Here is a 20,203-nt window from a genome sequence, read left to right as displayed (position 1 = left end):
ACTCACTAGATAACTCCGTTTCTGCCTCTTGTTTGTTGCCTGTCTAGAACTTATAATCAAAGCTATTTTTTCCTGGAAAACAGACAAAAATCAAGTGAAAAACAGCACATCTGTCTCACCACTTTATCCCAGTGCTTAGCATGTATTGGATACTAAGTAAACATCTACTAAGTAAATATACAAGTTGAGTGAGAAACAAAAAAATGGAGTATGTACCTTGGACATACTTTAACTTTTTTGAAATATCCTTTAACACTATTAGAAAAAAAACTCCGCATTTTTAACTCATGGCATTCCATAAATAAATCAGTCCATTTTTTTTTTTTTTTGTAATTTACACCAAGATGCTTGTTCAATCCTTTGGCAGTGGTGATTTTTCAAAATCTGTCACTGCTATTTGATTTGGTTTGCCAAGAGCTATGGGCAAAACGTGGTAATAAGAGAATCATTTTAATAGTAAATGCATAAGTGAAGTCACAACAGGATTCAATTAAATTCTAGCCCCAGGTGGGACTACAGATTCTTATGGTCTGTGAAAAATCCCAGTGTATCAGAAAACAACCATAGCAATCGGCTGACTAAAGCTCAATTCCTAAGGGGTCAAACTATTAAAGTTGTAATTATCTAAAGTAGGCACTAAAACCCATTTACCTAGGTTATTTCTCATGTGCAAACATGATAATGTAGCATTTTATCATTCATATGAATACAAAACACCATTAGCTTGCATTTAGCTGTCTGGTTGATCTAAACTTAATTTCATAAAATAATTTTAGGAAGCTCCAGCTTCATTTTATTTCTCCTAAAAAGCTCTCATAATATAGAACTAATAAAGGACTTAAAAACCATATTTAAAATAGCACCTTGGAATTTTCTCTTCCTAAGAAGTCCAACCTACAGAACAATAGCTAAAACCTCAAGAAAATAACTCTAACAATGAAATAGATATATTAAGAGAATAAGGATGGAAAGCACTTAAAATATATCATACCAAAGAGCTCTTATTAAAAATGAATAATACACCATGATCAAAACATTACCAAAGAGTCCTTATCTTTTAAGGATATATACTGAAAAAAATTACAGATGAAATGATATGCTGTCTAGGAATGTGCTTCAAAATCATTTGATGGGGAGGGAGCAGGAGAGGCCACCTATGATGTAAGACAGAGACTGGCACAAGTTGATCACTGCTAAAGCTGGGTGGTGGGGTTCATCATACAAACTCTTCTCCTTCCGTGAATGTCTGAAATTTTCTATAATCAGAAGTTTATAAATTACCATACCTCTAAATTATAGAAAACTCTGCAGCCATTTAAAATTAAATTCTCAAAAACTATTTAAGGACATAGGTAAATGCATTTGGTTATACTGCTGAGTGAGAAAAAAACATTATGAACAATCAATCCGCAAGGTATGTATCTGGAATGTTAGCAGCTGTCTCTTGGTAGCAGTAAATTCATATATTCCTATAACATGCTCTACAATGAATAAAAGTTAATTATAAAATTAAGGGGAAAAACTATAAGTGTTATAAAAAAGCAAAATAAAAGTAACTGTTACCATTTTCCTCTGACACTGCATATTCAAACAGATTGTTTAGCTTTGGTAAAACTGGCTTTATAACATGTATCTGAAAAAACAAAAGCAAAAAGCCACAGGAAATGAAAATTCACCGTTCAAAACTCAGAAGACTTTTCATCTATTTATACAACAGTCACTCTGTTCCTCCTCACCACCCTGGAAAATAGGCAGGGCCTGTATACCAATATATTACAAAGAGGAAAAAATACTGCAACGCTTTATCTAGTTACTCACGTTGTTTAAGGCCACACATTTAGAAGTAGAGTCAGTTCAGAGTTCAATGCTCTTCATTCTTAGACCCTGCTACAGATACCAGCGTCTAATTTACATACCCTTACAAACTAAAGGTAAATCACAGTTTCTAAATAGTGAGGATCTTGAGGATGTACTGATTCAGGAAAACCGTAACAGTTTATATGTGTTTAGAAATGCTTTTCCTTTATTGCTCATCCTTGTATCGACATATATTTAGTACATATGAGTAATTATTTTAGTCCACAAACAATGCATCTGGACTGACACCTCCCAGTGGCTCCACGATGGCGGGCCCCGCAGCTATGGACTGGGAACCCCTACAACAGGGGTTCTCCAAGTGTGGTGCCCAGACGGCGGCTTATGGATCTCCTAGGAACATGTAAAATATCTGAATTCTCAGGGCCCACCACAGACCTACTGAATCAGAAACTCTGTGGGCCGGACACTTTCATAAGCCATCTGGGTGATTCTAATGAATGTTAAAGTTTGAGAACACTGCATTAGAGTAGGTAATCTTAAAGAGATTCTGCTCAACTTAAAAACTCTAAGATCCTACAAAAATGAACTCAAAGTCAACTGCAAATGATTTTTCAGGTTTCCATTCTCAGGACCAAGAATGCAAAGATGTAAGAGAGAGAGGAAGGGAGGAAGAGAGGGAGGGAGGGAGGGAGGGGGAGGGGGAGGGAGGGGGAGGGGAGGGAGGAGGGAGGGGGAGGGGAGGGAGAGAGGAGGAAGGGACGAGGGAGGGAGAGAGGGGGAGGGAGGAGGGGAGGGAGGAGGGGGGAGGGGGAGGGAAGGAAGGAGGGAAGGAAGGAAGGAAGGAAGGAAGGAAGGAAGGAAGGAAGGAAGGAAGGAAATCTACAAAATCAAAGGGCCGTTATAGGGTCATTATTTACTTAATAACAATTTACCTCAGACTTCAAGTAACATTTCCCTTAGTGTGTATTTCTTAGGAGATTATTCATAACATCAAGAAACTAAAAACTGGTAAACATTTTAGAAGTAAATGTCAAGGGAAGACCAAATAAGACTGAATTCTTTGAATGATAACTTAAGTCAACTGAAAGTATTCTTTAATTTCCTGAGTTTATATTCAATCTTAAATTGCACCTATGCCAGAAAAAAAAGTACGCTTGGACTCCATTATGCTATATCCAAGTTGGCCTTTTTGTATTGCTTTTACAGAATGTTTGGGAAAAAAAACCCCAAAACTGCATCTACATAGGATTTGTTAAAATATGAAAACACTTACCTGATTTCCTTCAAGAGTTTCCATAATTAAAATATAGTTTTCCCAAAACTTTAGAAGCTCATCTTTTTTCTTCTCAGACCACCAAAACAGACTTGGGCCTGATATGGTTTAAAAAGAAAATTAGTTCCTAGATTTAGTTCCTAAATTAGAAAATTTCGTAAGCTTCTAAATGATAACAGTTCTTAAAATTATGCTACTATTACCAAATGTTGTTTTCTCTAACAATGGAGGGTGCCCCTGGATTAGAGCCTAGGTAGGAGGCTTGGGCAAACAAGAATCTCAAAAGGAGGTTTTTTCAAAAAAAATTAAGGTTACTACCTTGGAACTCTGGGTAAGGATGACAGATTTGAACACATGTACTCTACTTTCTCTCCCTAAGAATCTCACTATAACAGTAAGAGATTTTTCAAAGGCCAAAACCCAAGAATGGAGAAAACAGGGGAGCAGACAACAGCAATGAAATTAGGATCCACGAATCAGATGAAAAGCAAGCAGAATCAAGAAAAGTGACTATTAAGTTGGCACAAGGAAAGCAAAGAAAAAAATCTGATTCACACTACAAAATCCCCCCAAGTCTAAGGAATTGGCAGCAAAAAATACTTCAGTAAGTAGAGGTGAAAATCAAGGCTAAACTAAACAGGATTTGTTTAATGTGTTTAAGAAACACATCCCCAGATGCCCTTTCCTGTGTTCTGAACAGGAAAAAGACTGGGATTTATTCTCTGGGAAAGGTAATAGAGTGGGTCTCCAGACTGAGGGGCACTGGACACGGCTGAGGTCAGGGTGAGTGCCACATGAAAATTGGAAATGAACATGTATGCACCCTGGACGCTGAGACCCCCTTCCAACTGCCCCCATCACTGTCTTGGCCTTTCAGGTCCCAGAGGACCTTCTCCATGGCATGTGGCCACCCCAAGAGGAAAGACCTGAAAATACTTTCACCAGAGATTACCTAACAAAATGCCCTGGCCAGATCACCTTACAGCGAAGTGCACAGTCAACAAGCACCACTCATGTGTTTAGAGCTTTAAACTTGACATTTCGTCCCACATTCTTACATATAAGCAGGTGTCTAAGGCTCACCAGACATCTAGGGAAACCTCTACACTAAAGATCTGGACCAAAACAAATAAACAAGGAAATCTGGAGAAAACAAAACTACACAGGAAAAAGAAAACCTAAAAAAGAAAAAACTTTCACTAATATTTTAAAGGGAGATAAGATAGTGTAGTTATGATATAAAAACAGGATACTATTAAAAAGGGGGCACTCCAAGAACAAAAAAGATCTCATGAGAATAAAAATCTGAGAGCAAAAAGAAGAAACTCAAAGAAAGGACTGGAAATAAAGTTGAGGAAATCACCCAGGAAGTGGAGCAAAAAGACAAAACCATAGAAAACAGGAGAGAAGAGATGTGTTAAAGGCCAGTCCAGGAGGTTCAATAACCAAAAAGAGAACAGAAAGCAAAAAAGGAAGGGAGGAAATCAAAGTAATACAAGAGCAGTTCTCAGAACCGAAGGACATGATTTCCAGATTGAATAGGTCCGAGTGCCCTACACCAGGATGTAAACAGGCCCTCAAAACCGAAATGGCAGAAAGCTGGGGACACCGTCTCTATAATCACCCATGGAGAAGAAACAGATCACACACAAATAAACACGATTCAAATGGTTTCAGACTTCTCAACAGTAACAATCGGAGCTCGAGCTTCTAAGACATCAGATGGATGCCTTTAAAATTTTGAACAGAAATGTTTTCCAAGCCAGAATTCTACCCCAATCAAACCATCAGTTGAATGTGAGGGCAAAATAAAAGTGTCTAGATACGCTTGGTCTTGGCTTCCAAGAAAACCACAAGAAAACATTATTGCCACACCAACAAAGAGAAGAAAGAGGCTGGATTATCAACCAAACCCTAAACTTTGGTGGGGGGGTGGGGGGCGGTCCATCAGAGAGCTGAGATTGCATTGCTCTCTGAATTCCAAAGGGCAAAAAAGCCTCTCCAAGAATAAGACAGGACACACGAACTGCAGTTAAAAAATAAAATAAAAAATTGACAAGTTTTTAAAGGCCAAGTGTGCACAACTTAGAAACTCTGGGAACCCCAAGGGAGTCCACACCCACTCAGCAGCTCTTTTCCTCAAGACCGCTCCCATGTGTTCAAGAAAGACTGTGGGCAGGGCAGGGGACCCTGGAGGCGTGGGCATGCAGGGCCCACCGAGGTTTGAAAGGGCAGCCCATCCATGCCCTGCAGGAGTACAAGGTGGTGGTCAACTGAAGACGCCTGCCTGCACCCTGGACCCTTCCCTGACAGGAGGCCAAAGCTGTCGGCCCCCGGAGGAAACACTCCCACAATCCCACCCTTGTCCCTGCTCTCATACCAGGCAAAGTTGGCTGCCCCTGGGGATGGCTAAAAACTTGCTCTCCCCTCGACCCTGCACTGACACGAGGAAAGCCTCTTATGTCTCCGGCACTCATATGAAGCAGGTCTGCTGCTGTGGAGGAAGGGCAGAATATCAGCACCCAAGACCCACCACAGATACAAGCAGAATGCAGCCGCCACAGGAGAAGTTAAGTAAACTCTTTTAAGACCCTTCATTAAGTGGGAGGCAGAGGTTATGTGCCACTGGAGAGGGAGCAGAGATGGTTAAAAAGTTTGAACCCTAAGGATCCGGCACATGGGGCCTAAGAAGAGGCTGCTGTAGGAGAAATGAAAAGTTCCCTCCTTCCCCATCTCAAGCTTTGCACCAGGTAACAAACATCAGCAGTCTACCCTTGAGGGAAGGACAGAGGCATGGAGGAAGCTCTCCATCCGTGGAGTCGGCATCGAGGGCTTGAGAAAAACTACAACACTGAGAAAAACCTTACAGGCTTCACACTAAACATCAGGAGGTAACAATCCACCACCAACAAAATCCAAAGCCAGCTCACCAGAGTGACTCAACCCAAAGAGTCTAACAGAGAGGAGTGCCTATCTCGAAGGCATAAATATTTCAGTCTCTGCTGAAAAAAGTGATCCCACTGCCAAGAGATAAAACAGAAAACAAAACCTAACTCAGATATGGTCCAAGTACAGAACTTGTACATAACTATGATATGTTAAAGGATCTAATGGAAAAGGTAGACAACATGCATGAACAGTTGGGGATTTTCAGGAGATGGAAACTATAAAAAAGTGACAGATAGAAATGACAGCAATGAAAACATATCAGACATAAAGGATCCTTTGATTAAATTATGATAGGCAAGGTCTTAAAAAAATTTTATCTCAGGGAACTATCAGAAAATACACTACACCAAAACAAATGAGTAAACCAAAAAAGAGGATGAACTCCAGGAAACAAGAGCTCCAACACAGAATCAGGTGAAGGGAATCCCCCAGATGACAGCGAAGGCAGATCTAAGAATGCCAGCTGTGTACCAGACTGAGCTTTTAAGACGACTCTAGGAGACATTTCTTCAGGAAAATTCATAATGCCTGATGATCTGACTTTGTACAGGAAAGATTTAGACAATTAACTAAGAATCTGGGGCTGAATTAGTGATAAGTATGGAGACAACCAAACATAAATGACATTAATCTAGGAAAAACCTGCAGGAAGGAAAAAAAAAAAACCCCATCATATATACATACGTCACCTGTGAACAATATTTTTTCATAGTCATAATTTTGTTGAACTCACATTTAACCAAAATTACAAGTATGACACTGGACTTTATGACATTACTAGATCATTTCAAGATATGGGGGTAAATACCAAAATAATCAGCTAAAGGACGTAAAAGTGGCTACCCTCTGAAATGAAGGAAATGGGCGGGGGCACAAGCATAAGACCACTGCTTATCTTTAAAACTGCAGAATGACTGACTCTTTAAAGTAAATGAGTGTTTAACTTTGGTAATTTAAAAAATGTTTTCCAGTGACAACTCTCATTGGATGATCACCAATTTGTGAACTGTTAAAATATTTACTACCTGATGTTTTAAGCTTATATAAAAATCTAATCTACTCACAACTTCAGCCAAACAAAAATCCTTTACCAGTATAAAAAAGTAGGCACCTCCAGTTGAAAAAGTAGACATTTTCTATCTATTGAGGCAGTTTTGAATCAGTCAATCCATTTTTGACTTTGATAGCTCAGAATTAATTTAAGATGACAAGTGTACTTTCACATAATTTCAGTGAACAACTCAATCAATGGGAACATACCAAACTGAAGGGAGGCCTTGCTATTTCATCTACTCTTGTTCTGCAATAAAGTGGTAGGAAGCACAGGCTCAAAATGTAAAAAAATTAAAACCTCATTCAACTAAATCAATTTCAAAAATACTCTCCAAAGGTCGACTTAAGGCCCATATGCTTAACAAATATTAATAAATCCTGCTAAGAGAACTACCAAGGGAAATTTCAAAAGAATGTGATAGAATTGTGTCATGGAAACTAACACTCGAGACTCAATTCATCACTCAGTGAATTGTGAAAAGGAAAGGAAAAATAATTTTTTCCTTTCAATAATTTTCGCTCAGTGAAAGGAAAAATAATTTTCCTTTCAATTTGATGGGCGCTAACTCTTCTTTTCTGCCAGAACGGACCTACCACGATACAGTGCCAATTTGGTCTATAAAATCCTGCCTGGGCTCGTTCCTAAATTATTCCACGGATGCAGTATTCCACCTGCTCTGAATCAGAAAGTTGAGGAGATGCAGACTCCTCTCGACTGCAGTGATCTGTGTCAGTTCAGAAAACACCCTCGACATGAGGTTCCCAAGGTTTTTCAGGCTTTATGGGGACCATGAGAATAACCCAATTCAGTACGTATCTCGGAGACGACCCCAGGAGCTGACTGTCGGAAGCAGGGGGCCTCCCTCCCAGTAACGCCAGGTAGGGACGGGCCCGGGGGCAAAGAAGCAAGTACCGGTTCCTTCCTGGGGGGCGCACGCGCAGTCGGCCCCCAACTCCGCCGACACCTCCACCGCGCGCTGCAGCAGGTAGCGCGCCCGCTTGCGCGTCAGGGCGTCCTCGGCCCGGGTCAGCCCCGCCTGCACCGTCCTCCAGAAGCGCCAGCAGCGCCGGGCGTCCGGGCCCGCGTCGCGCGCCGCCGTGGCGCGCTCCGCGCCGGGCTCGGGCAGCAGCTTCTCCGCCAGGGCGCTCAGCACCAGCAGCTTCGGCTCGACGCGGTCCGGCCCCTCGGGCGCCCCGGGGGCGACCAGCCCGCCCCACACGGCCCGCAGCGCCGCCCCGCCGCACCGGCCCAGCGCCGGCAGCAGCCGCCCGGCCACCAGCGCCGCCGCACCCTCGGCGGGCCCCGCCTCGTCCCCGCCTAGCGCCAGGGCGAGGGCGGCCCGCGCCACCCGCTCCAGCAGCGGCGCGTCCTCGCGGGGTCGCAGGCAGGGCCCCACGGCCGCTAGCACCTCCACAGCCGCCTCGACGGCCCCCTCGAGGCCGGGCGCGGGGCCCGCGGCGAGCAGGTCGCGCAGCGCCTCCTCGGCCAGCGCGGCCGCCAAATGCGGGCCCCCGGCGAGGCGGGCGCACGAGTGCAGGGCCGCGCCCGCCGCTCTCATCACGCGCCGGCGCTGGCGGGCCGCTGGGCCGGTGTCCGCGCCGCCCGCTGGGCGCCCGCGCAGGCCCCGCAGCAGCGGCACCAGGTACCCGGCGGCGACCTCGCGCGCCGCCTCCGGGAGCGCGCCCGCGCCGCCGCCGCCGCGCGCCTCCTCGTCCTCCAGTCGCTGCAGAAGAAAGCGCAGCGTCTCCACCCGCTCCGCGGACGCCTCCTCGCAGCACAGCGCCCCAAGCAGGACCCGGGGGTCCCGGCTCTGCGAGAGCAGTGCATCCGCCAGCACCCACTCCATTTGCCCCGCCCGCCGCCGACCCCGAGCGCCCACGGGAAGGCGCCGGCGTGCGCTAGTGCGTGCGCGTGCACGGTGGGCCCGGGCGCGCGCCCGCAGATAGGGGGCTTGCAGCCCCGCCCTAGTCCCACTAGGCGAGCTTTGGTCAGGTCTCACCAGAGCTGCCTTGGATCTGATACTCTCGCTTCTGCCCCTTACTTTTGTAAGAGGAAAAGAGGCCCTCGTGAAACGTTAATGTCGTCTCTATGCCAACTCCATCGATTCCTAATTGGAGATTGGCCTGCCCGAGGGCTTTAAATCATTCAGGCATGCCTGTGAGGATGGGCCAGAGGTACACCAGGAAGGTGTACTCACCATCACCTAGAAGCTCATTTTCAAAAAGGTGCAGCCTGGCACCACCCACACAGAGACTGACACAGTGGGTCCGGAATGGGTTCCCGACATCTGCTTAAAAAATAAATAATGAAAACCCAAGAATGAGGTAGAGGCCGTTAAAAGTACTATAGCTATGAGCCAGGGATAGGGCTGAAAACGAGATACCCACCACGACGCTGGCAGTCAAACGCCCAAGCGGACTCTTGCATGCAGCCCTTCGCACACAATGCTTATGCTCCCACATGTGGTCCCCCAAATAGTCCACGTGTCTGTATGTTCTGTATATCTGACAGCATCTGCTGCTAAGTACAGAAACAGAAACCTCACCTTAGCATGCACGGTACTGGTTTGGTTTCTAGCTCAATCCTAGGCGAACTGAATCAGTGACGTGGGTTTTCACTTTGCCTTCAACCATAGAGATCTCTCCCTTAGTCCATGGAGAAGTCACAATCTCACCTTCAAAGAGCTTGATGTGTAATAAACATAATGGATAAAGTGTAATTTAAAGTTATTTAAGTTTATTTTATGAACTTAAAATTATTTAATTTTCAGATTTTTGGTTTTATATAATTTAAAGTTATTTACAGTTATCTGACATCATATACGCAAGATTTTTTTTCCGTATTTCAGGGTCATTCAGTTTTCCATTGACAGATACATAAAGAGTTCAATTGTAAGCCTACGTAGAATGTGTCAGTAAATATCCATTGCCTTCAACATTTAATGTGCCAATAAACATCAGTTTCCCTCAATATATATTCTTCATATATCTATCAAACAAAAATGTGCAAATGTCTTGAGCAGACACTTAACAAATGAAGATATGCAAATATAAGCATCTGAAAAGATGTATCATTATTCCTTAGAGAAATGCAAATTAAACCCTCAAAGAAATACCACTTCACACCCATCAGAATGGCTAAAATTTCAAAGATAGAAAACACCAAACGGCTGTTGAGGATTTCCTTTTCTTGAAACTCTGTCTTCCTCTAGTTTTCATCATATAGCTTCTTCCTGTTTTTTTCTTTTTCCTGTTTCCCCAGCTGTTTCTTCTCCATCTCTTTGGGGAAGAATCCTCTTTCTCTTCCTGACCTGTTCATACGGATGTTTCCAGAATTACAGCTTCAGATCCCTGCCTGTTGTTCTCACTCTAAATTTTCCCTGAATAACTTCATTAAAACTATAGATTCAACTATGATTTACATGCTAATGATGAAAAAAATCTAGATCTCCTGCACAGATCTCTCTCCCAAACTGCAAACTTATCTACCTACTGCCTACCAGATGTCTCCATTGGATATCACTCAGGGCATCATTCTCAATCTCCACTTTTATGAAGGTCACCTCACTACCTTCATTCCCCCATCATCATTACTGCACCCCCCCTACCACCAATATACTTCTTCCCAGGTATTTCCTATTTAGGGGAATGGCTGTCACTCACTGAGTTGCCCAAGTCAAAAACCATGGGAGCCAATATGTGACCAAACCAACCTTGGGTCCCCTTGCCTGCGTGCAGCAGTCAATCTACTGACACAGGGTCGTGGTGAAGGAAAGTGCGGCATTTACTGCAGGGCGTCAAGTAAGGAATCCAGGTAGCTAGTGCTTAAAAGGCCCAAACTCTCTAAAGGCTTTCAGGGAAAAGTTTTTAAAGACAGAGTGAGGGAGGGGCGTTGTGGGGTGTGTGATCAGCTTGTGGACACTCTTCTGATTGGTAATCGGGAGTCAACATCATCAGCCTTCTGGTCCCGACTGGTCTGCGGTTTATGTGCGTGTGGGCAGCCTACAGTTAACTTCTCCCACCTGATGGGGGTTTCAGTAGCTGCAAAACAGCTCAAAGACTATGGCTCAGAATATTATCCATAGCCCTTGAGGAGGAACTAAAGGTCCTTGACTTTGTTTAATGGCTAGACTATTATTATTTTGTCTTGCTTGACTGCTTTTCTTTCTTTCTGCATTTTCTCACTTCTCTGATTAAATTTACTCTGTGCAACTCGGGGAAGGCCTAGGAGGCTAAAGTTTTTTTACAGACAAGAGGCAGGCAGAGAACGTTGGGGTAGGTGTGGTTTGTTCTAGGAAGGCCCCATAGGGTCTTGCTCAGTTACAAATAGACTTCCCACTCTCTTCTTTGATTCCTCAAATCTATCCATGAAACTTCCTAAATTTTTTAGTGTCCCCACCTCTCTGTCCCCCACTAACACCTTAGTTTTAGACTCTCCTCATTTCTTACTAAGATAACAGCAATAACTTCCTGCCTCCCCACCCCAATACACATGCCGTATTGCTACCAGGATGATCTTCCTAAAATTAAACCACGACTATCCACAGCCCCCAGAATGATGGCTGACTTTCTTAGCGTGACATCCCAGATGCCCCTTGAGGTGGTCCTACCTACTTCTCCAGCCCCATCGTCCTCATGCCCCATATACACCTGGATTTTGAAGTCCCTAAAGCATGCCGTGTGCTCTCACTTTGTCTTTTCAAAAGCCCTTTCATCTTCTGGAAAGCCCTTCTTACCTCTACTCCACTTGTTCAAGACACATGGTCAAATGTCATCTCTCCAGAAAGTCATTTCTTAATACCTCGCTCCCACCACCAACACCCACCCCACCTAAGCGAGGTCACCCTCTTCCAAATTCCCCAAACATCCTAGCGTATCCCTAACACAGCATTTTGTCACGCTGTTATAACTGCAGGTTTACTTCTCTGCCCCCTCCCCTCCCAAGGGCAATTTGAGGGCTAGGCAGGAGTTATGGAGTTAATATCTTTTATCACATGAATCCCAGTACCTGCATGTCTGGTTATATCATGCTCAAGAAATGCTTATCTTCTACTCCTCAATGAAGACGCAAACTACAAGGCATCTCTGAGAAGCCCCTCACAGTGCACCTAATCATACTTCTTCTGTCTTCCCCAAACTTTCAGCTGTGATAATAATAATGGCTAACAGTTACTTATCATACTTATAAAGAAGACATGGTAATATCTTTATACGACTGCACTGAATCCTCAAAACAACTCATAAATGAAGTGCTATTATTTTTTCTCATTTTATGGATGAGGAAACTGAGAATAGGAGAGGATAAGTAACTTGCCTCGGTGTCACACAACAAAAAAGCAGCAGAGCTGTCTGACTCAAAGCTGTGCACTCTGCTACATTACCTCCAAACCATCAAGAAAGAGAAGTCTACAGTTACTATCAGGTTTACCGCCTACATAATCTGCGCTCCCAGGGTCTAGCAGACAGTAGGCACTCAGTAAATGATTGTTGTAGGAAGAAATGAATGAATATGTGTGTTTCCGCCACAGTTTATGAACTCCTTGCAGATTAGGATTTTGTTTTTAATTCATTTTGTAGCCTACACGCCAAACACAGTACCAGAAGCGTGGTAGCTACTCAAAAAGTGCTTGAAACTGGGTGAACAAGAATTCAGTATTTTATAGTGAGAGTGTTATAAATTGATCAGTCAGAAAATTTCCAGGGACATAATGACTCTTGAAACATGAGCATTTGAAAGCTGAAGTCCTTGTCGCATGGTTCAACATGCAATAATACACTGCTTTGAGACACAGAGGAGACCCCGTGAGAGACCCCTCACGAAGATGAGGGGTTGCATTGGAAGTGATATGTGAATAGTGTTTACAAGGGTTTGCTTCCCTACCCCTTGCAAGTTTCCTGTTTTATCCATAAATGAATTAGGGTTTATGACAATTTTTTTAACGTATAGTTGATTTACAATGTTGTGTTAGTTTCATGTGTACAGCAAAGTGATTCAGTTATACATATACATACATACATACACATTCTTTTTCAGATTTTTTTCCCTTATAGGTTATCACAAAATATTAAGTATAGCTCCCTATGCTATACAATAGGTCCTTGTTGGTTATCTATGTTACATATAGTAGTGTGTATCTGTTAATCCCAAACTCCTAATTTATCCCTCTCCCCCCTTTCCCCTTTGGTAACCATAAGTTTGTTTTCTATATCTGTGAGTCTATTTCTGTTTTGTATATAAGTTCATTTGTATCATTTTTTTTAGATTCCACATATAAGTGATATCATATGATATTTGTCTTTGGCTTACTTCACTTAGTATGATCATCTCTAGGTCCATCCATCTTGCTGCAAATGACATTATTTCATTCTTTTTCGTGGCTGAGTAATATTCCATTGTATATATCTACCTCATCTTTATCCATTTAGGACATTTAGGTTGCTTCCATGTCCTGTCTACTGTGAATAGTGCCACAGTGAACATTGGGGTGCATGTATCTTTTCGAATGATGGTTTTTTCCAGATATATGCCCAGGAGTGGGATTGCAGGATCATATGGTAGCTCTATTTTTAGTTTTTTAAGGAACCTCCATACTGTTCTCCCTAGTAGCTGTACCGGACTAGTTGTTATTTTAACCTCAAAAACAGGTGCCAGTATGGGCAAGTGTTAGAGTTGCCCTATCTTCTGTTCAGCAGCTACCCTCTAGCCCATACATTCATGTATTCATTCAACACTCTCTGGCATCACTTAGACCCCAAGCCTGCCCCGTGCTGCTTCCTCAGGCAACACATGTGTGTGGTTCTGAGGAAGAAACTCTGCCTGTGCCTTGCCTTGTGGATGTGAGTGTCCGGAAGTGGCCTCTGAGGACCCATTTCGGGGGATGCGCTCCATCCTCCGCCTCTGGCTCTCACAGCTGACCAACTGTCTATCCGCTTAGGTGCTCACAACACTGGTTCCAACCTATGAATAACTCACATGTATGGGCATTGGTTGTCTACACCATATATTTTACATCTTTCCAAGAGATCTCGGAAGATGGAGATCCTTGATTCCCTTGCCATCTGAAATAGAACACCCGTGAATGTGATTGCTGGGAAGCACCTCTGAATTTTAATCCCTTCTCACTTTCCCTCTCAGTAAAGGTAATGGAGAGAAGAGCAAGAGTGACTGGGGAAAAGGATGTGTGTAAGTGAGAGAAAAGGATCCAGATGAATGTTCTCTCACATGTCTCCTTCCTTTAGCAGCGTTTGCATGAACTCACTGTTTGCTACTGTTGAGAGCCCTGCAGATATTTAATTTGGTTTTTCATGGTGCTGCCAGGGAAGCAGCGGGCAAGAGCACCACGACAGGACGAATAGATATCCACAGAAAATAAGGAATGATGAACATGCTGACTTCAGATAGGTACACAGGGTGCAGCCGCCAAAGAAAACATTGTGGAGGCTCCTCAAAAAACGAAAAATAGAGCTGCCGTATGATCCAGCGATCCCACTCCTGGCCGTGTATCCGGAGAAAACCATCATTCGAAAATATACATGCACCCCAGTGTTCACTGCAGCACTATTTACAGCAGCCAAGACATGGAAGCAACCTAAATGTCCACTGATAGATGAATGGATAAAGAAGATGTGGTATATATATGTATACAATGGAATATTACTCAGCCATAACAAAGAATGAAATAATGCCATTTGCCACAACATGGATGGACCTTAAGATGATCGTACTAAGTGAAGTGAGTCAGACAGAGAAAGACAAATAGCATATGATACTACTTATATGTGGAATCTAAAATATGACACAAATGAACCTATCTGCAAAACAGAAACAGACTCACAGACTTAGAGAACAGACTTGTATTTGTCAAGGGGGATGGGGGTGTGGGCATGGATTGGGAGTTTGGGGTTAGCAGATGCAAACTAGTATATATAGGATGGAAAAACAGCAAGGTCCTACTGTATAGCACAGGGAACTATACTTAATATCCTGTGATAAACCATAATGGAAAAGAATATGAAAAAGAACGTGTATATGTATACATATACATATATATATGTATAACTGAATCACTGTGCTGTACAGCAGAAATTAACACATCATTGTAAATCAACTATACCTCAATAAAATAAATTTTAAAAAAAGATAGGTACCCAGGGCTCAAAGCCCACTGAAAGAGTTCTTCTTAAGTGCATGCATCTTACATGACTATATGCTCTGGAATGAATGGGCTGTGGCATAACCCAAAACTCTGATCTGTTGAGCAGCTGACATTTCTTTGGACAGAAGATGGTGCTATTGTCAATGCAGTGTGCTTTTTCCATCCTTTCAACTTAGTGCAAAGTGGAAGTCAGCTACAGAAAGAAAATAGCAATTGCAGAGCAAGATTTCAGCTGGAGTCTTCAGTGAACCTCTGAGGGTCTAAGAACGGACTTGAGGACTTGGGGGGTGGGGAAGGGTAAGCTGGGACGAAGTGAGAGAGTAGCATTGACATATATACACTACCTAATGTAAAAATAGATCGCTAGTGGGAAGCAGCCGCATAGCACAGGGAGATCAGCTCGGTGCTTTGTGACCACCTAGAGGGGTGGGATAGGGATGGTGGGAGGGAGACGCAAGAGGGAGGAGATATGTGGATATATGTATACGTATAGCTGATTCACTCTGTTATACAGCAGAAACTAACACAACATTGTAAAGCAATTATACTCCAAAAAAGATGTGGAAAAAAAAAGTTTCTGCCAGTAATGTTCCTCAGGGGCCCATATTTTTTCTCATCTTTTCAATCATTTCAAATAAAAGTCCGCAGAGCAGCAAAAAAAAAAAAAAAAAAAAGAATGGGAGGGAGCTGCCAGATAAGGTCCTGAGATTCTTGCCTTGTGAGGTCTCCCCTGAAAGCCCTTCAGAGAATCTCCACGGACAAACTTGCCATCACAGTATCGGTAATAGGTTTATGTGAAGGGCAACATCTAGAAAACTCAAATTCCCTGTGGGGAGTCAGTATCAGCCACCATTAGTTACTACCCCGGTGTCCATCCTCCCTTCTCCTTTGCCCACAAAACTCTGGTTTCCTTCAGGATGTCGGTATGTTAACCCTTGAGGCAATGTCTTGTGCTCACAGCACCCAACCTTCCTTACAGTTAGGGGATGGGGGCTGGCCCTGTGTCCCAGTCCTGGGCAATGAGACTTAAGAGGATGTCGGTTAGGGTATGTCCGGGAAAGCTCTTGCTTTGTGATGAAAGGAGAGAGACCATCACTGCCTCAGCCTTCTTCTGCCCCTTCCTGCCTGAACACAGTGTGTTCTCTGGACCTCCGGCAGCTATCTCCAACCCACGAGACAAAGGACCAGAGGACAAACTCTGCATTAAAGGTAGCAGGGAAGGAGATTGAGAAGAAGCCTGGGCTCCTGGGAGCTGCTCGACCGACGAAAGTATCCATTTCTGGACTTACTATTCTAGGAGAAAAATTGGCCCCTATTTGCTTAAGCTTCTTTTGTTGGATTTTCTGTACTTGCAGCCAAGTATTCCTCCCTGATAAGAACTCCTACCAGTTGTATATTATTTAGTATTATTAGCTCAGTTTGTTTTGAGCATCTTACTCTTTCCAAGCTGAGGAAGCTCTTTCTGACCAATCGCTGCCATCATTCTTGCCTTGAAACTCACGTTCCCTGGGTCAAGCTGGCCCAACGCAAAAGGAGAAGGCTGCACAATTGGTTCTAGACATCCACTGCCCCTTTCCCTTTTCCTCAACTCAAAGTCAAGCGACTGATCAAGGTAAAGTTTGTTAGGACTGTCACAAGCATCTGATGAATACGTGCATGTTAGCTCTGCCTTTCTAGGAAAAAAGATCTTTACTTGTGTCGGCCTAATCCAGGGGTTCGCATCTTGGTACCCAGTAGAATCACCGGGAATCTTTCATTCCTGGGAGCAGCGTGTTTACACAGAATGTCTGGGCCTCACCCCAGACCAATGAAACCAGAAACTCCGAGTGTAGGGCTCAAGCATCTGAATTTTTTAAAAAGCTTCACAAGACGGTTGAGAAGTACTGCCCTTGCTCCTGCATCCCCACTCTCATTATAGATGTTCACAGGAATTAGGGGAGGAAGGGGAAAAAATATTTGGAGAGTAGCCATCCTTTCAACCCTCAGCAAATTACCCTATTATGGATAGATACTGTCTCATTTCCACTCGAGATGGCCTCGCTCATTTTGGAGATGCCCAGAAAGAGAGGTACGGGGTGCTGAGCGATTCACTGGCGTAAGTACGAAGAGGGAAGGGGAGTGACTGTGGTCCCCAGGAGGGACACGCCTATTCTGGGCGAACCGGGTCCGTGTCTCGCCTGAGATCCCAAGGAAACTGCCATGAAAGCCACCAGATCTTCCACCAGTATATCTTTAAAAACAATCTAAGGGCTTTTAAAAAGAAAAAAAAAATCACTCTTACTCCCATCTTTCCTTTCCTTGTTGATTTTTCCGCAAACAAAAGGGGTCCCGCGTGAGTGTGCTTCTCCGATGCAGTGGTTGTAGAATGACCCACGAGGCGCTTCAATCCACGGGCCTCAGTTGAGTCGGATCTGCAAGACTTTGGCAGGCAGGGAGTGCAGGACAAAGTCTGCTCATCCGGTCTGTTTCTGAGGCAAAATCAGAATTCTCAGGCCTTCTGTCACTGTCAGAATCTCACTCTGCTGCTTCCAGCCCAGGGAAGCAGTGGCAATATATTCAGTCACACGAGGATTCCTGTTAAATGATGAATTATGATTCCATAGCGAGCAGCCCACCACTGCAGGAGAGGTTGAAGCCCAGGGAGCTGTCGCCGGTGTAAGAGCACTGGAGGGGCCTTGCACGGCTGCAATTGCAATAAAGAAGGAGGTGAAATCCATTAGTGGCTGTCTTTATTTTGCTAGCCCACTGCTAAGCGAACTCTACAGAAAGCTCTTTCCGTCATATTTTACCTGCTTCTTTTAGCCACACTTGGACCTATCAGGCCAATCAAATTCTCACCAATAATAGCAGCTACTCAAGGAGCTTTTCCTGGAGTACTGGGAATTTCCTTTCCCTGCAGGATAAGTAGAAGTCCTTAAAGAAGGTTTGGCGCATGGATTTAAATGTTTGTACCTGGGTTTAGAGCCAGAGAGCAGTAAGTAGATATTACTGATTCCTCATTTAGGAATGTGACAAGGCTCTGACGGTGAGCTCTTGAGACAGTTTCCGAGGTTTTGTGCAGGGATATTGTGTGGTTGATAGTTTTCCTGCTTAGCTAAGGCAGGAGTGGTTTATGCCCCACAGAGCAGATGCCATTGGTGTCACTCACCTCTGCAGTGCAGTTTTCAGGCTTGGTTCTAGTTCTTGCGCAGGCTGGCACCTACTTTTTTCCCTCACTTATGTGTGTTCTCTACCGGGTTCTCTCTCTTTGTAAATGTGTGCATACAAGAGACGATTCATTTTATGTGTCAACTTAGAGGGTGTTTGGGGTTGAGATTAAGAGTATATTGGTAAACTTTGAGTAAAGCACATTGCCCTCTCTAATGTGGGTGGACCACAGTTGACGGCTGAATAGAACAACCAAAAAACCCCAGTCTCCCTAAGCAAGAGGAAACACTGCAACAGATGGCCTTCAGACTTCATTTGCACCGTTGGCTCTCTGGGGTCTCCAGCCTGCCAGCCCACCCTGCAGACTTGAACTTGTCAGCCTCCATAATTGCGTGAGCCAATTCCTCAAAATAAATCTCTTTCTCTCTATATCTATAAACATAACCTATTGGTTCTGTTTCTCTGGAGAATCCTGACTAATACACACGAGTTTCCAAACATGTAAGTATGTCTGAAAACATTGTTTATTAAACGCAATGTTAAAGTAAAAAAGAAAAGACGTATTTGCTGAGTGTTTCAAGTTCATTTTAAAGACTGTTGTATTTTTAAGTTGGAGATCTCATATCTTTCTAATGATGGACAGTTTTAGTTAAGTTCAGTGTTGTTCTCGTTGGCTAATAAATATTTCAATGTTTCTGAGTCTATAGGAGGTAGGTACTCTTTAACTATTTCATTTTTTGCAATCAAGTAGTCAGTCAATCAAGATGTATTTATAGGGGCTTCCCTGGTGGCACAGTGGTTAAGAATCTTCCTGCCAATGCAGGGGACACAGGTTCGAGCCCCGGTCAGGGAAGATACCACATGTCGCGGAACAACTAAGCCCGTGAGCCACAACTACTGAGCCTGCGCTCTAGAGCCCGCGAGCCACAACTACTGAGCCCGTGAGCCTAGAGCCCATGCTCCGCAACAAGAGAAGCCACCGCAGTGAGAAGCCCGCGCACCGCAACGAAGTGCGGCCCCTGCTCGCCGCAACTAGAGAAAGCCTGCATGCAGCAACGAAGACTCAACGGAGCCAAAAATAAAATAAAATAAAAATAAATAAATTAAAAAAAAAATAGTGAGTTTGAGTCAAAAGTGATTTTTTTAAAAAAGATGTATTTATAAAAGATATTGATAAATGTGCCCTCTTCAAAAAAAAAAAAGATGTATTTATAAACTGTATAGTTTATAAAAATCAGCATAACAAGGCAGGTTTATCTCCCTCCCCAGGCTAAGGTAAAAGAAGGGGATAGAAGGAAGCAGACAGCCACTCAGCCTAAGAACATACAGGAGATGTGCTAGGAGGAGGCTGATCTTTTCACCGTAAAAGGTTGAATTGTTTTTTAAGGTCCTCTACCAAGAGAACAGATGAACAGACTTTGGAAAAGACCTCTTCTTGCTCTCTCCTACACACACACACACACACACACACACACACACACACACACACACACCCAGAGCATTCCACCCCTTATCCAGCAGCAGATGGTGAGAACTGAAAAAGTGTGAACATTGTAACTTCAGGAGGCCAGATCCAAGAGGAAGAAGACTTTGGGGGCAGGTGGAGTTGGGGGGGGTGGGGAAAGGAGAGTTATGAGCCAAAGTGTTAAAAAAGGACAAAGTACAGAGGAGATAGAGAAATAATCCTTTATCCATTCATCTCTCGATGGACACTTAGGTTGCTTCCATGTCCTGGCTATCATAAATAGAGCTGCAGTGAACATTGCGGTACGTGACTCTTTTTGAATTATGGTTTTCTCAGGATAAA

At 43.7% G+C, this 20,203-nt stretch overlaps 1 protein-coding gene across 7 annotated transcripts in view; it reads right to left on the bottom strand.

Annotated features, from left to right (window-relative positions):
* The window catches only part of TARBP1 (tRNA guanosine 2 -O-methyltransferase TARBP1), a 64,622-nt gene extending 54,222 nt beyond the window's left edge, over positions 1-10,400 (bottom strand). For 3 of the 7 annotated variants that reach the window (XR_014252942.1, XR_014252943.1, XR_014252944.1), the window contains exons 1-3: positions 8,007-10,400; positions 3,092-3,189; positions 1,564-1,633 (exon numbers count right to left, since the gene is read on the bottom strand). Coding sequence is in view for 4 of the 7 variants with exons in the window: in XM_082422955.1 (XP_082279081.1) it covers positions 1,564-1,633; positions 3,092-3,189; positions 8,007-8,940 (1,102 nt within the window). In the remaining 3 variants the exon portion in view is untranslated. The remainder of the gene's footprint in view (positions 1-1,563; positions 1,634-3,091; positions 3,190-8,006) is intronic. The other 4 variants (XM_082422955.1, XM_082422956.1, XM_082422953.1 and 1 more) reach the window with 4 other exon arrangements.
* Between the last annotated feature and the right edge of the window lie 9,803 nt (positions 10,401-20,203).

The sequence above is a fragment of the Balaenoptera physalus genome (genome assembly GCF_965194825.1).
Source record: "Balaenoptera physalus genome assembly, chromosome: 14".
In the NCBI taxonomy this organism is placed as follows: Eukaryota; Metazoa; Chordata; class Mammalia; order Artiodactyla; family Balaenopteridae; genus Balaenoptera; species Balaenoptera physalus.
This window is presented reverse-complemented; position numbering and strand designations above follow the sequence as displayed.